Source organism: Stylophora pistillata, chromosome 8 (assembly GCF_964205215.1).
Source record: "Stylophora pistillata chromosome 8, jaStyPist1.2, whole genome shotgun sequence".
NCBI classification, from domain to species: Eukaryota; Metazoa; Cnidaria; class Anthozoa; order Scleractinia; family Pocilloporidae; genus Stylophora; species Stylophora pistillata.
Window position 1 is genome coordinate 4,607,166 of NC_142526.1, and position 14,748 is coordinate 4,621,913.

A 14,748-nucleotide genomic window follows, 5' to 3' on the forward strand; every position below is an offset into this window, starting at 1 on the left:
GATAAAATGTCAATTCCTTGAAATAACAAACTTGTGCTATTAAACAGGAAGACCTTGCTCAGGTTGCGCGTTATACAGACGAGAACCGAAAAGAACGATAACGGGGGTGGCTAGTGCTGAGCGTAAAAGCTGGAGTAAAAGTTGAGCAGTTCCTCCACCTTGCGCAACAGTGATGAAGGTACATCTCCAAATATTCCAATTTCTTATCTCTACTCAAGTCTTGACGATTTTCTCGTTCTCCGCATCCGCCCGCTCTGAACAACGGTTAAAAACAGGAATTATCAGCGCGGGTGATGTTATAATTGGCGGCTTAATACCCGTTCACTTCTCACCCAATTTTTCGCCGCATCCTGGCAATACGTCATGCCAAGGCTTCTTCCATTTACGCGGGTTCAAAGGGGTAGAAGCCATGTTATACGCAGTAGACCTCATCAATGGAAACTCTACGTTGTTACCAAATGTAACTCTCGGAGTTGATATAAAAGATACATGTGGTAGTGTGGATTATGCCATCATGGAAAGCTTGAGTTTCGACTTTATCAGGAGCGCTTACATTGCCTCAGAACTTCTTCACTGCGCCGTGGATTCCTCCAGCGAAAATCACTCAATACACAAACCTAAAGTCGATGACAGACCGTCTTCACGAAAGGAATATTTGAAGGGACACGATGATGACGTGTCAGGTTTGTTTTATGGATGTTGGCTGAAAGCTGCTAGAGTTTAGTTTATTTCTTGAATCTAGTCATTCAAATTACATCTTCTGATAAATATCGAAGAAAGTTCCGTTATTTAACGCAATTTATTCAATATCATTTACACGTAAACAAAATTACCCGCTAGCGCGCCGGATAATTTTTAAACCCTAACGTCGACAAATTGCTTTCGGAATCATGATAAATCGACCCACTGAAGTCAAACATTTCGTTTATTTGCTCTGTATTAACGTTAGTGACAGTTTCTGTCGCGTCCAGTATTTCAAGACGCCATCTAATCTATAAACGTGCTTTAACTACAACGAAGACGTGGAAAAAGCTTTTAGAAAACTTCCGACTTCCAATCTCCGGCTTCCATTGACATTGCACGTTTCTCGCACAGAGGACCAACTTTAAAAGTTGTGTACATAAGCAATATATCCCATGTTTCTACTTTGCTTGGCTCGCGAACTAGAATTGACAGAGTTCAGTTTCGAATTCGATATACCAACAATGAAATTCTGTCTCTCAAAATCAAATTCAAACTACAGGAAAGTACGAACGCAGCGGGTTCGTAAACGAAAGAAAAATAATGTTTTGCCTTTGTTAGCTAAAAAAGTTAGGTGGTTTTTCATTACTGTAATTAATCTTGGGGAAAATTCATCACGAAGCCTTTTGCGATTAAAACACCTATCTTTATTTTTCATTCAAGGCTGGAATATAATAGATTATTGCATAAAACCTCAAACCGAGAGATATGTCAAGTTTTAGCAAGGATTATGTAATTTAAGTGGCCTGATCACAAACCCCACATCAGATCCCACAGAAATGAAGGCCAAACTGAATACGCCGAGTGAAAGCTCATTTTTAATTTTTTTTTGAAAATGACGCCACGACAGAGCAGCTACACAAGTCAGTTCAAAAACTGACAGAGCTTTCAATCTGTTCAAGTTTCGACAATTTTAATTTCTTTGAGTTCCCCGTTCGTGGACAAGTTTGCATTGGACGAAATCTTAATTTAAGTTTTTTTCCGACAGCATATTGTGGCTTCCGTTCTCAGAAAAACACATAGAAAAAAATACTGAAATATTATCATGAGTCTACCTGTCAACCACTCTCGAAACTGTCGATGCGAAACCCCAAAGTATACCACTTAGAATTAGAAGCACCTCTAGTAAAATGCAATGAAAGTTACGGACTCTATGCCAAGTGTTTGGTCGCCGAGAAGTGACTTAAATCTTACAAAGCAAATTAGATGAGATTAATTTCAGGCATTTTCCAGATTAACATGATTTTTAATATTTTTCGTTATATACCTTGCAGTTTCCAAGTATTGCTCAATCAATAAGATTGAGAGGAATTTGTGTTCTGACTAATTTCGTTATTCTTGCTTACTCCAAGCTGGATAAATACTCAGACGACGAATGTAAAATGTGTTGAAAGCACTTCACAAATCATCCCCTCAATAGAAATATCACGTCCTCTTCTGCATTCCAGATGAGTAAAAACTTAATTACGAGATTAACTGATCAGTTTTAGAATCGACTTCGAAGAGTAGAAACAATGCGCGTTTTCTGAAGAATACTCCGACTGAAAACCGTGCAAAACTTTAGCTCATCAGAAATGCAAACTCCTTGTTAATTTGTATGCTTTTGTTGATCAAAACCGGAGTAAACTCCAGCTAGTTGAAATTAAAGCATACCAGACACATATTTTATCCTTAAATTATATAGAAATTCTTTGAAGAAGGAAGGATTTGAAACGAATTTAAACTGGCCTAGATGACGAAAAATAGGTCATAACATCTAAAAAGAATGGCTAATGTATGGCCTTGTGGCCATACTATACTCTACCAATTGCTTCCATGAAAAATTAATTTGGTTTTCGAGCGGCTAGTGTCATATGCATAAAACGTGTTTAATTGAAATACGCGTTTAATTGAAGAATAAACTTTCAAAATTTGGATATATCTGATGCAGCTTTCCGCAGTGAAAGCTTCCCGCATTTACATAGCTTATTCGTCCTTAGTTAGAATATAGAAGCAATCAGTTTTTAACGAATAATACATCGAGAGGCCCATGAATATATGCAATGTTTTCAGCTTTTCGAGTATTTCGCTATGGTCATTGTCCTCTTGCAGTGCTTCCACAGCATCAGAAGGTTAGATTGACTCTTTTGCGCATGCGTGGAAAACAGACCCTTTCAATGGAAATCCTTTGTTTTGTCTTGGCGTTCAAACTATTTTGATCGGTTCAGATTAGTGCCCAAGGACTAAGAGGTATTTAAATTGTAATGGAGAGGTTTCATAAATTATGAAATTTCTCATATAGAACAATAGCCGCAAAGAATTACGATCAGAACATAAAAACGAAGTTGTTTTTCCACACAGTTTTGTAATGACCTCCTTTGCATCAAGACAGTTTCGTATGTGACACAACTCGACATGTGACAAGGAAAAATCACCAAATGTGAAATTAAATCGGAAATTAATGATTCGGCCTAAATATTGAATTTAACCTTAATAAGCATCCCAGTGCTATTAGCGGTGATAAATTCGTAGCTAGAAATGAACTTTAATATTGATGTACGATTCGATTTAAGAGCTCCATAGCGAAGAATAACTTATCATTATCTTTCGACAGAGTGAAGTAACCAAAAACAAACTGAGGAGATCTAAGGAAGAGGCAGCAATTCAAATTTATTATTATTTTGTGAAAGATGAATACACGGTATCTTAGACATTATTTCCTTGGCTAGACAAAGCAGGTGTTTAATGCTGGCAATAGAATGTTTATACCGTTCAATTCCGAGCAAACTTCACTTTGCTTCTATTTCGCTGTACGACTCCAAAATGAATACTCCAATAACTATTTGAATATAACCATAGAAAACTTAACTTTTTTCTGCTCAGCCTTATTAATTATTGAGAGACCCAGTAGTCTTCTTTTCCCGAGACATATTCGTCGTCTAGCTTGCAAATTTAATCGGAATCTGAACCAGAAACTGAGAAGTTTCGCACATTGCCTCTCCCTCCATTCTTCTTGGCTTTCCCGCGTTTTTACGTTAGTTTCCCGCTTATTTCACCGACTGCTCGCACTATCGCGCTTAGCACACGTTTTCCCGCTCTTTTTACACCTACTTTGTTTGTTTGTTTTCACGTGCTCAGCACTAGTTCTAATTATCCCGCACCTGGGCCCTGTTTTAATCTCACGGCTTAACACCCTCGTGTTTGTGTATTTCTGTTTCGAGATTCGATCGGTTCTCTAACAGAATTGTAACTAATACAAAGCAAATATTCGTTCTAGCTTGCTTTTACAGCGAGAATAACTCGTCTTTTCTACGAGTTTCTATGATATTGCTCTTGGTTAAAACTCGTAATTTTTGTTTAGGTTGCTGTTCAAGTAAGTATCGCACAGCAGCTATCGTAGGAGCAGCCTTCAGCGGCGTAACCATGGCAACGGCAAGCCTCACAGGGCTTTTCCACGTGCCTGTAATTAGTTACGCTTCAACGAGTCGTCTTCTCAGTGACAGGTCTCGTTTCCAGTACTTCTACCGAACGGTACCTTCGGACAACTTCCAGGCTCAAGCAGTTACGTCCCTTCTTCACGAATTTCAGTGGCATTTCGTCATCGTTCTAGCGTCGGATAACGAATACGGCCGCTCGGGCGTCACAGCTTTGAAACAGACGATCCAGAATGACACGACTCGAGATCAGATCTGCGTAGTAGTCGACGAACTCTTTTCAAGGAAAGGGAGTCGAAATGAAATGACTCAAATCTTCAACAAGATCCAACAATTTTCGCAAGCAAAAGTTATTATTCTTTATGCTGAATTTCCAGATGCTGTGTATTTTTTCCAAGAAGCAAAAATTAAATCGTTAAGGAATTACATGTTTATTGCAACTGACAGCTGGGTTGGGTCTACAGAAGTGATTAGAGGTTCCAGTGATATTTTCAAAGCCATCATCGGTTTGAGGCCTCCAATTAAATCCATGCCAACATTTGACGCGTACTTCCTGGAAACTCTCAAGAAAAACAACAGCAGAAATCCATGGGCTTCCGAATGTAACAAAAGTTTAATTTGTAGTGAGAAAAGCGCTGAACGGTGTCAATCGGAAGTTCACCACGACGGGTATGTCGCTTACATAATGGATGCGGTATTTTCAGTCGCGCATGCGCTGCACGCAATGCTCGGCTGCAACGATAAAACGTGCGCTAAGAAATGGATGGATGTGGACATCCGGGATCTTTCACAGTTCATTCAAAATGTATCTTTTGCAGGATATTCACAAAAAAACATCTTCTTCAATGAAGAGGGCAGTACTAAAGGGCACTATGATGTTTATTACCTGGGCAAAGACAGCAGCAAATATACGAAAGTGGGTTCGTGGAGTCAGTCTAAACTAGAGCTTGATTTATCGATAATTTCACAGCACGGATCTGATTTTCCATTGCCAGCTTCAATCTGCAGTACCCATTGCAGGAAAGGTATGAGTGTGCGGTTCGTCTTTAAATTTTAAGTCTTTTACAATTAAGTAGCTCAGTAAAGGTTTACGCAAGACGTGCACTTCGTGCCATCTGAAACTAGCTATGGAGACTCTTCGAAATTCCCCACTGGGCAATCTCAGTGAGGCAAAGGAAACGTATCCAATCGTTTCCTTCTCAGTCGATTCTTACCCAATTTCAGACGATTCGTACCCGGGAGATGTGTCGGTTCGTATCGACTCAAACAAGTTACATTCGGTGGTCTCGTAGCCATTAGAGATAAACGTCGAAGAAACAAAACTCTAGATAAACCGGCGGATAGTGTTTCTTTTTAAGAAAAGAAACTGGCTTTACTTTAAACGTACTCAACAAGGAAAACATTCATTCTTAGTATGGGCACAAACTGACTTATCTAACTGGGTGCGAAATAGTCCAAGCTGGGTACGAATTGTCAGATTACGAAACGTCCTTGGGTACGAAAGGACTGTAAGCAAGAAAAGAAAGCATTACGGAAGCAAATTCAAATTATTTGCTCAAATTTCAATTTACGTGAGGCTGCACCAACAACCTTAATATTCTTGAGCTCAACACCTGGAATTAATTTCTTCAATAGCGGAAAGCTGTTTCAGCTCTTATAATTGAATTTCTCTCCATATCTTTGCGTTATCTACTCTCTCCTAATCTAGTTGGACCACCGAAAAGAGTTCGAAATTTGTGTCTTTATCACTAGTCAAAGATCCATTCCCCAACCGTTTGACGTTTTTTTTCTCTTCCCACCCCATAACTTTCTCTTCTCACGCCATAATCCCTTTGCAATTTTATTGCTTTTTTGTTTCTACTATATATATATCTAGTTTCGAGGTCCTTTTTGAAAACCATATTTGTTATGAAAAAGTTTCCTCAATAGAGATGATTATTATTAAAACTGCTGATTGCCTCATTCATGCCAGGCGAGTACAAGATTCCAAAATCTCAGTTCCCGGAGTGCTGCTGGGATTGTGCAAAGTGCGAAGGGAAATCGTTTACCAATACGTCACACATGACCAAATGTTCGTATTGCCCGGAAGGAACTTGGCCCACCGCTGACCACTCAGCATGCAGTCCCATCGAAGCCGCCTATCTCCACTGGGATGAGACCTGGGCAGTCGTCATTGTCTTCTTTTCATCATTTGGTTTGGCCATTGTAACATTCACTGGCGTTGTGTTTATAAAATTTCGCGCTACACCAGTGGTGCGAGCTGCTAGCAGACAACTATGCTACTTTCTTCTATTGGGAATTGCAATATTCTATGTGACGCCTCTTCCATACATCGCCAAGCCCTCGGCCGTCACCTGTAGAACTCTTCCAGTTATGTTTGGGCTGTGCTTTGTGCTGGTAGTTGGTAAGTACTGTTGCTATTGCGTCACTGCCTCGTTATTAACGCTTCAGCTTTTCCTGCGGGAAAGTAGACAGACGTATAGTCTATAAATATTTTCAAACTTGCATCCTCCAAAGGCTGAATTGCATGAAATTTACAAAAGTTAAAGTTATACATGTATACAGATTTATAAAATAACAATTTAATGTAATATAACATGGTTATAAAAAAAACTAAGCATAAAAGTTCAACCGATTGGACATAGATGGAATAAATGTGTTCGTGAGACGATTGGTGCGCATTTTTGGCAACAAAAAAATTCTAAAAAATTGTATCTGGTAATGTTCTTGGGTTGTAGCAGATGATGGAGTTTATGCGCAGAATGAGATACGAATGAGTCAAAGAATTTATAACACTATTCTTCGCGCCTGTCTTCCAAAGATCGGATACTATACAAAACTTGATTGTCATGATGCAAAAGACCAGGAGAAATTAGGAAAAGCGCGCGTCTCTGAACACGCTCTAAGTCTTCACTTAAATAGGCAGGCAATGTATAGTGGTATAAGGGTGCGCAATGCTCTAACACCGGCTTCATGTAGAAAAGATGGAAGCAGATGATACAATGAGCCGGAAAATTTGTTCGCTTCAGCAAGTATGAGGAGGAAAAAATGAGGTCTTGAAGAACGCGAGACGGTGAGAGGTCTGTTGTAGTGCCAGATCCCCGCAAACCTCTCCCCGATTCGTCTAAAAATCCACCCACGGGAGGAAAAACGCGCGTCTTTGCTCATAATGGGAATCTGCTCGCACGCTATCACAGCAGGTAACTTTTCACTTGATTTAATTTAACTTTTTTCCTTAAAAAGAACGTGGTCTCCCTGTCTTTGAAAGTCTAGAGAATCTTGTACAATACCAAACTATTTTATTTTCCCTTACCTGCATTTCCTCTTTCCAAGGCACAATTCTCATCAGAACAAACCGAGTTTCCAGGATTTTCAACGAGAAACTTCTTCGAACAGGGAAAATTGGTTGCCTTGGCAACCACTGGCAGATGTTTATTTTAGGATGTCTGCTGGCCACTGAGATCGCGCTCACCGTTGCTTGGGTATATGGTTCCTCGTCTCCAGTTCTTCCGCAAATAATCTATTCTAAGGCCTCTAAAGATGCCTCTCTTATCTGCAACTTGAGTGGAAGTCACATTGGCTTTTCTTTGTGGCTTATCTACAACGCAGGCTTGGTCGTCGTATGCACTTATCAAGCTTTTCTTGTGCGGAAAGTGCCACAGAATTATAACGAGTCAAGATTGATTGCGTTCAACATGACCACACTATGTATTACCGTCTTTGTCTATATTCCGTCGTACATGGGTACCTCAGGGTGGTATCGAACAGTTATCTCATGTTTCATGTTCATATTTCTTGGAACTCTCACCTGGGTGAGTATCTTTGCACCGAAGATTTATATTATGCTGTTCCGACCGCACAAAAACATTCCCATGAGACCTTCTGTGAGCTCCATTACTTTAGGAGTGATCACACCCACGCCAGCGGTCAGCAGTATCAGTGATCAGTACATGTGTAGCAGGCAAAATTCTCTGACTCCCAACGAAGATGGAACATGGGGAGGCCTATGGGCCAAGTTTGATTTGGCACGTGATCTGAACGAAAACGTTGCGATCGGTGAGAACGATGATTTGCCGAAAAAGACTGAGGAATTTGAAGATTTTTCCGAAAAAGAACTGAAAGAAAACCAAGAAAAGGAGACAATTACAGCTGCTAAGTCACAACAACGACAAGAAAACTGTGAAATAATGCCCGTGAAGAATACTTTTATGGTGCACTTCGAAGACGAACTGACAACTGAAATCAATGAAGGCAAAGACACGAAAGTTGTTCCCAGAAAGAAAACCAGTGGTAGTCAAGGTGGTATCTTAAGAAGACCTTACACATCAGAGAGCCTCGAAAATCCTGGTAACGGGATCGTTACGAGGAAGAAAAAAACATCTCTAGTTCGTTTTCAGGACGAAGTGTTAAGTTGCGACGATTTAGCAGACTACAGCGGGTCTGCGCTTCCCGCCAAAGGAGAGGAATCCAGTCAAATGCCCAAAGAAAAACTTGATGCGGAGACTGGTAACAAGAGAGAACAAACAGAGACCAGCCATGTCACTGGACAAGAGAGAAAGAGGAAAATATCTGTCTTTTCGTTCCAGTGACAAAGAAAAAAAAAATTAATCGATAGATCCAATTCTTGACTATAATTATATTCGGGTTATAAAAGTTTGTCGCCTAGCGTACCTGGATCAAAAAAAAAAAAAAAATTGTGCCGAAAATTGAAAGCATAATGTAATTTAATTGAGATGGATTTTCTTTGTTTAGGGATTCTACGGTTTGAGTTCTTGTTTGAAAGCAATGGACTTCCTAATTGATGAAAATTGTACGCGAGTCCCAGGTCTAACAAAGAGGGCTTGCCGTCCTTCCTATTTTCGCCATTATTTAAGGGAGGAAAAGCACTTCAACTGTTCAGCGTTAAGACGAAAACTATTCTAGTGCCATCCTCCCGCAGATCTAGACCCGCGCATTTTTAATATATTTTCCTAAAACGTTCTGCAACTTATAGAAGTGACGGAATTTTTGGCTCCGGCTTTAGTTTCAGTTAAACTGGTCACTATTGTATAAAGGCTGATACTTTCGAAAGAAACTGTTTGGGGCTGCGTCGGTGGGAGTAACGAAATAATTTGGATATATCAACAAAGTTGAAATGGTAAATTGGCCACCGTAATGATTACAGAAGCTGACGTTTCGAGCGTTAGCCCTTCGTCGGAGCGAATGGGCTAACGCTCCGACGAAGGGCTAACGCTCGAAACGTCAGCTTCTGTAATCATTACGGTGGCCAATTTACCATTTCAACTTTGTTGATATATCCAAATTATTTGGTCACTATTGTGCCCATTTTATCTCAAGGAGTTCAGTTGTCCTTTTGGTCTAACTTCTCGTCGGCAAGTTGGTAAGACATCCTGCAAGGCTCTCGATTTCTAAATGTTCGAAAATGACTCGAAACAGAATAAAAGGACTTTGCGAAGTTTAATAAAACTCAGTACTGTTGTCCTATCATGCCTAAATTTATGAACCTAACTCTATGAACTGTTATGAATTCTTTTCACATGTGAACATATGAACACGTCGTTTTCTCAGATAAGTTTTTACTGGCTGTGTTCATCATGTCTTTGTTGGAAGAATGGGTCTAGTTCACAAAGTCAGTGAAACAGACATTCGTTCCCGGGGCTTCTCTCTCTCTCTTTTTTTTTTTTTGTCTAAAACCTCGCAGGAAACGCTAAATATCTTCCGCGTTATTGGATTAGATATTCTTTCCATTGACTCTGATAATATTACTTTTCCAACTGTATAATTGTCTCTCGATTTTATCTTTGATGAGGTGGGATAATTCCACCTACAATCGATCCTGTTTCTTTTCCCCGTTGAAATAAATTTTTTAAGGTTTACTTTCAATGATCGAAAACTTTCCATCGCCCCAGAAAACAAAATAAACTTTCGAGAAGTAGCTGCCAAAATCTTCATCACAGATCTCATTTTTGGTGTTTTGTTTATACAAAACAACCCAAATGGTTTTGAAAACAAAATAAATTAACAGAGGAAACAAGATGGAAAAAACTAACTGCAAAAGAAAAATACAAGTAAAATTGGACTTAAGCTTTAAGTTTTCAAGACGGAAAGATCACATGATTCTCTCATGACAATAGGCCTTTCTCAGCTATTTACTTCAAACATGCAAATACCGTACTAAAACACTCTGGATTCTGACGAACAACTGACTTTTGGCTTCTGTTTTATCACTTGCAAGGCGCTAACAGCTGGTTAGCACTCGTCACAACAACACTTATGGGATGATCTAACCACGTGACAGACTACTCCCCACGTCAAACAACCATGACACATGCGTAGTTCTCCAAAACATTGCAAAATGACTCAACGGCTGAGATCATTGGCCGTTTTAATAACATATTTCAAATTTAACAAAAGCATATGGCTTGAAAGGTGCTCCCATAAAATTGTTGCGATTGTCAGGGTATAAAAAGGCAGCGAAAAGCGCAGTGTTTTCATACTTACAGGGCACTGGAGCTACTGTGATCATGAAGGCAGTGCTCCCAGTTTTCGGCCTTCACTGCACTCTTCTCGAAGGCTGAATACTGCGTGTTCCCCACTCTTAGGGTGCACGGTGTGCAATTTTTGTTAGTTGGGCAGACCTGCGTACGCGCTCGTTGGCCCTCCAATTCAAAAGAAGGATTTAATGACCAGAATCAATATCTAATCAACTGCGCTTGGCTTCTTTAGGACCTAAACAAACTTAGTTACCTCTTTAATAAATACGTTATCTTACGGCATGCGATAAAGTGAGATATTGGATTGCATGTGTAATGTAGAATGATGCCTACAAAATTGAAAGGCCTAACTAAACGAGTCAAATCTGAGAAGACCTATAGAAACTGGATTTCCCCCAACTTGAATTCTTTTAAATAAATTGGTCCTCGCTTAATAGTAATCTTTCTCAGTTTTGAATATACAACTAATGTAAATCATGATTTCGTATTATTTGCTCGATTTTCTCTATTCTTTGAAGGAAATTTATAGAGCCTTGGCTCCAGGAGAATTGACACAATACTTTGTTGTATTCACTCATCAACTGACGAATTCACCTGTCGTACGATTTATTAAAAAAAATTGCTTTCGGTGTTTTATACAAAAAGGCCGTGGGTCAGTTTTGTAAAATGAGGCTTGGCAATTTGTATTCCAATTGGAAAATTAAGAACTCTCCAATTTTCTAAAATATGTATGAGCGAGGCCCGGCAGAATGCGTTGCAGCGGCGCTCAAGTGATTAAACATAATGAAATATGCATAGGCTAACACTACACAGTTTTTTTTTTTTTGGTTATGGTTTCTCCATTAACATGCCAGCTATTTACGATAAGTTCGATGATTTCTTTCCATGCGTCACCTAAATTTGGTTAGATTCGTGATCAAAATCTACAAAAGGCTTACAGGAATTTAAGACGCTCCCAAAGTTCCTCAGCACCTGCTGTCGACAAACAGCGAAATTCATGGCGTCAAACATCAATATCATTAACTTGTCTAATTTGAGTCGTTTCAATGGAAAACTCAAACAAATTTAAGCCGCATCAAATTAAGAAATTTCTTGTCCGCAGCGTTTAAACCAGAAGGAAAAGTTTATTGCTGAGGAAGTTACTAACTAACAACAAGACAGGTTGAGCTCCAAAAAGGAAAGCTGTTTTTATCTGGGCTTATCGGTTTTCTTTTGTTTTAATTCAGCGTTTGTTTAACGATTTACTGTTTCTGGAATAAAAATAGTTGAAATGAATATACTACACGCAGACGTTGTTTGTGTCTTTCAATAGGACTTATTGTTAACTCTATACTTTATCTGCAATGACTCAAGCGAGAACTCAGTCGGTGTACATCAAAAAGGGAAAAAAATTTTATATCTCTAAAACAAATTGTGTAATGCTTTTTGTTAAAGAAAATAATATCTGTAGGTGCTTTATGTTGTTCAAACACTCTCAGGTTTGTTAAATAATCGAAATGAAGTTTTGTCTTACAGGTAAGTTTTGTCTTACAGATATAAATCAAACGATGTACTTCAAATCGGTTCTAGAATGGTGCGATCAATTTTTGTCATGATGACACAATTTTGTCTTCTGCTTCTTTCTTCTACTTTCGTGTAAATGTGGTCAGCCTTTTTTAAATTCAGTTGAATTTTATTGACCGTTTGACAAAGGACCAATCAAACGGCTTCTTTTACACAACAGTTAGCCCTTATTTGGTGTTAATATTAACCAATCAGGAAAGAGCTTCTAATCGTTTGAAAAACAAATTATTTTCAATGCATGCTCCACTCGATTTGCGCCGAAAGAAAAAAATCAATTCAAAATCTGTAAACAAAAAACGCCAATGAAAAAATGTCTACTTGAATAGAAAATCTCTTAAGTTCTCAATTTTCAACAGTAAAGTTTACAGAGAGGTGAAGAAATGGTTTTGTGTCTGAAAATGAGTACGTACATTAAAATCAAATTTTGTTCTATTCTAAGGCTCAGGAACAATAAACCATGGCTTGAAATTTTACGCCAATGTTGTCAGGAGCGCCTCTTAAAATAAATACAAATTTAGGTACTTGAAGCTAAAGCTTTCCACGAATGGAATACGACATTTGCCTGCATTATTCTGAGAAGCAGCTTTTTTTAATCTTTTATCATAGCGGGAGAATTCTATGACAAATTGCATCTGCGCCAATCTTTACCCGCGTAATTATTACTTTTATGGTCGTAAACAACTACGGTAAATAGGGAATAAGTGATATGATTTGAGAAAATTCTGGTCACCAGCAGGACTAATATGTTTGAAATGTAAAAACTGCTGCTGCGCAGAAACTGCAAACGAAGAAAAAAGCAGCCTAAACTCCAAAAATTATAGAGCTCAATTTATCCAGCGATGAAAAGGACTCAAACATGAAAACATTGATTAACATAACAGGTGTTATTATCATCCAAACTGTCCAATTTAAGTCGCGAAAATTATTTGCCTAAAAAACACAAAAGTTCCAGTTAGTCTTCGACGGGATGACGAACTCACGCAATTTCTATCGAGCCTAGAACTTTGAGCGATGAAGGCTCTTTCACTCGGGTTTTATAAATTAGAATATAACCTTGGCTCATGCTTTGGGTTATACTGATGAGGAAGACAATAAATGAATGTTAATTTTTTAACTCACATCGCCCTCAAGTTATTAAAAATTAAAGTAGCGACCATTTTAAATATCGATTTGAACTTCTTTCTGCTAGAAGACGTTCTCGTTTTAAAGCTTCAACCGAGTTGAATATTAATTACAAATAAAAGGTTTTTCTTCTCGCTCAAAGCACATAGTACTTCCACGTAAAGGTAAAAGAATATTAAAAGAATAATGGAAAATTTTAATGTCGTTCGTTCTTTTGGTTTTGTTAGTTGCTGTCAAAGTGCAGGATTATGTAGGTTAGCTTAGATATTCAACTAAAGTTTATGTTCAATAAATCAAATGAGGAAAAATTAGGAGTTAAAGGATGAACGAGTCTCGAGTAAAATTTTTGATACAGTAGGCCATTTTATCTACGTGCAAAGATCTATAGTTTAGTGGAATTACTAGATTGATGTTAGATGTTATCCATATTTTTCATCTCCACGTCAACATTAAAAGGTTAAATTGAGAGAAATTACCAGTAACCGACACCCTACAATAAAATATTTCAGCTTACAGGCAAATAAGTGTTTGTATCTCATTCGTGAAGCCAGTTATCGACGAGGGAAAAAATATAAACTATCGTGTCCATGCCTGGGTGTTATCTGCAGGTTGCGTCGTTCCTACAACGAAATCTGTTTTTCTTTCGGTTCCCTGGTTGCCATGGACAACGCTAACAGGAATGCGATTGGCTGGACAGTTGTAACAACCTGCTGAAACTATGGCAGCTGGAAAACAGATGAGCTATCTTTCATTTCTGTTATACAAACGTAGTTCCGCCACTGATTTTGTTTCATCACATTTCTCTTTTTTTTTTTTTTCATACATCATCAGTTATTTTATCCCATGAGTTCCTCGTTAACCCTATAGCTCCCATGATCCGATTGTTGATTCTTCCCTCTAACTGCGACACATTTCCTCCCAAATCAGTTAAGAGAATTTGGTGTTAGATCAAAATAAAATTCCTAACCGACAGTTTGAGTAATTGTCATTGCCTGGTTGCTGGATAATGTATGGGTTTTGCATGGAGAAGTTATCTTCAATCACTCCTTGGAGTTAAAAGATTATTTTCTCGAAGAGCTGATCCTCATGCAAATTGCAAACTTTAAACCGTAGTTGTTTTCAGACGGATCATGATTTTATAGCTTTGGAATATATTTTTCCTTATCTACTGATCCATCCATCTGAAAGTGACTCCTGTTCAGATCTTTGGCATGGTGGTGTCACCCATACAAATATATTTCTTTAAAAAAATCCTTCTTAAAAGTAGAAAAAAAAATTTAAAACCTCTCCTTTAGTTTTTCCTCAGTTTCTGCAAACAAAGCTATTGCAAACAACTGAGCATGAAAATACTCTTAAAAGTAGTATGGTTTTCGTCGCTAGTTTTTTAGGCCTCTTTTTAATTCAAATTACATTTT

The 14,748-nt window shown here is 38.4% G+C and overlaps 1 protein-coding gene, 1 long non-coding RNA gene and 1 other non-coding gene across 3 annotated transcripts; 2 read left to right on the forward strand and 1 right to left on the reverse strand.

Moving 5' to 3' along the window:
- LOC111342647 (metabotropic glutamate receptor 3) lies at positions 1-9,638 on the forward strand. Its single transcript, XM_088730011.1, has 4 exons — positions 1-683; positions 4,082-5,179; positions 6,127-6,558; positions 7,488-9,638. Exons 1-4 carry the CDS (start codon positions 173-175, stop codon positions 8,741-8,743), a joined length of 3,297 nt encoding a protein of 1,098 aa, XP_088586137.1. The 5' UTR covers positions 1-172; the 3' UTR covers positions 8,744-9,638.
- Positions 5,696-14,030, reverse strand: LOC148724539 (uncharacterized). Its single transcript, XR_015990539.1, has 3 exons — positions 10,656-14,030; positions 7,468-8,269; positions 5,696-6,611 (listed from the first exon to the last, which is right to left on the reverse strand). It is a non-coding gene; the product is annotated as an uncharacterized LOC148724539 (long non-coding RNA).
- Positions 10,648-10,816, forward strand: LOC148724540 (U1 spliceosomal RNA). Its single transcript, XR_015991292.1, has one exon. It is a non-coding gene; the product is annotated as a U1 spliceosomal RNA (small nuclear RNA).
- Positions 14,031-14,748: the final 718 nt, after the last annotated feature.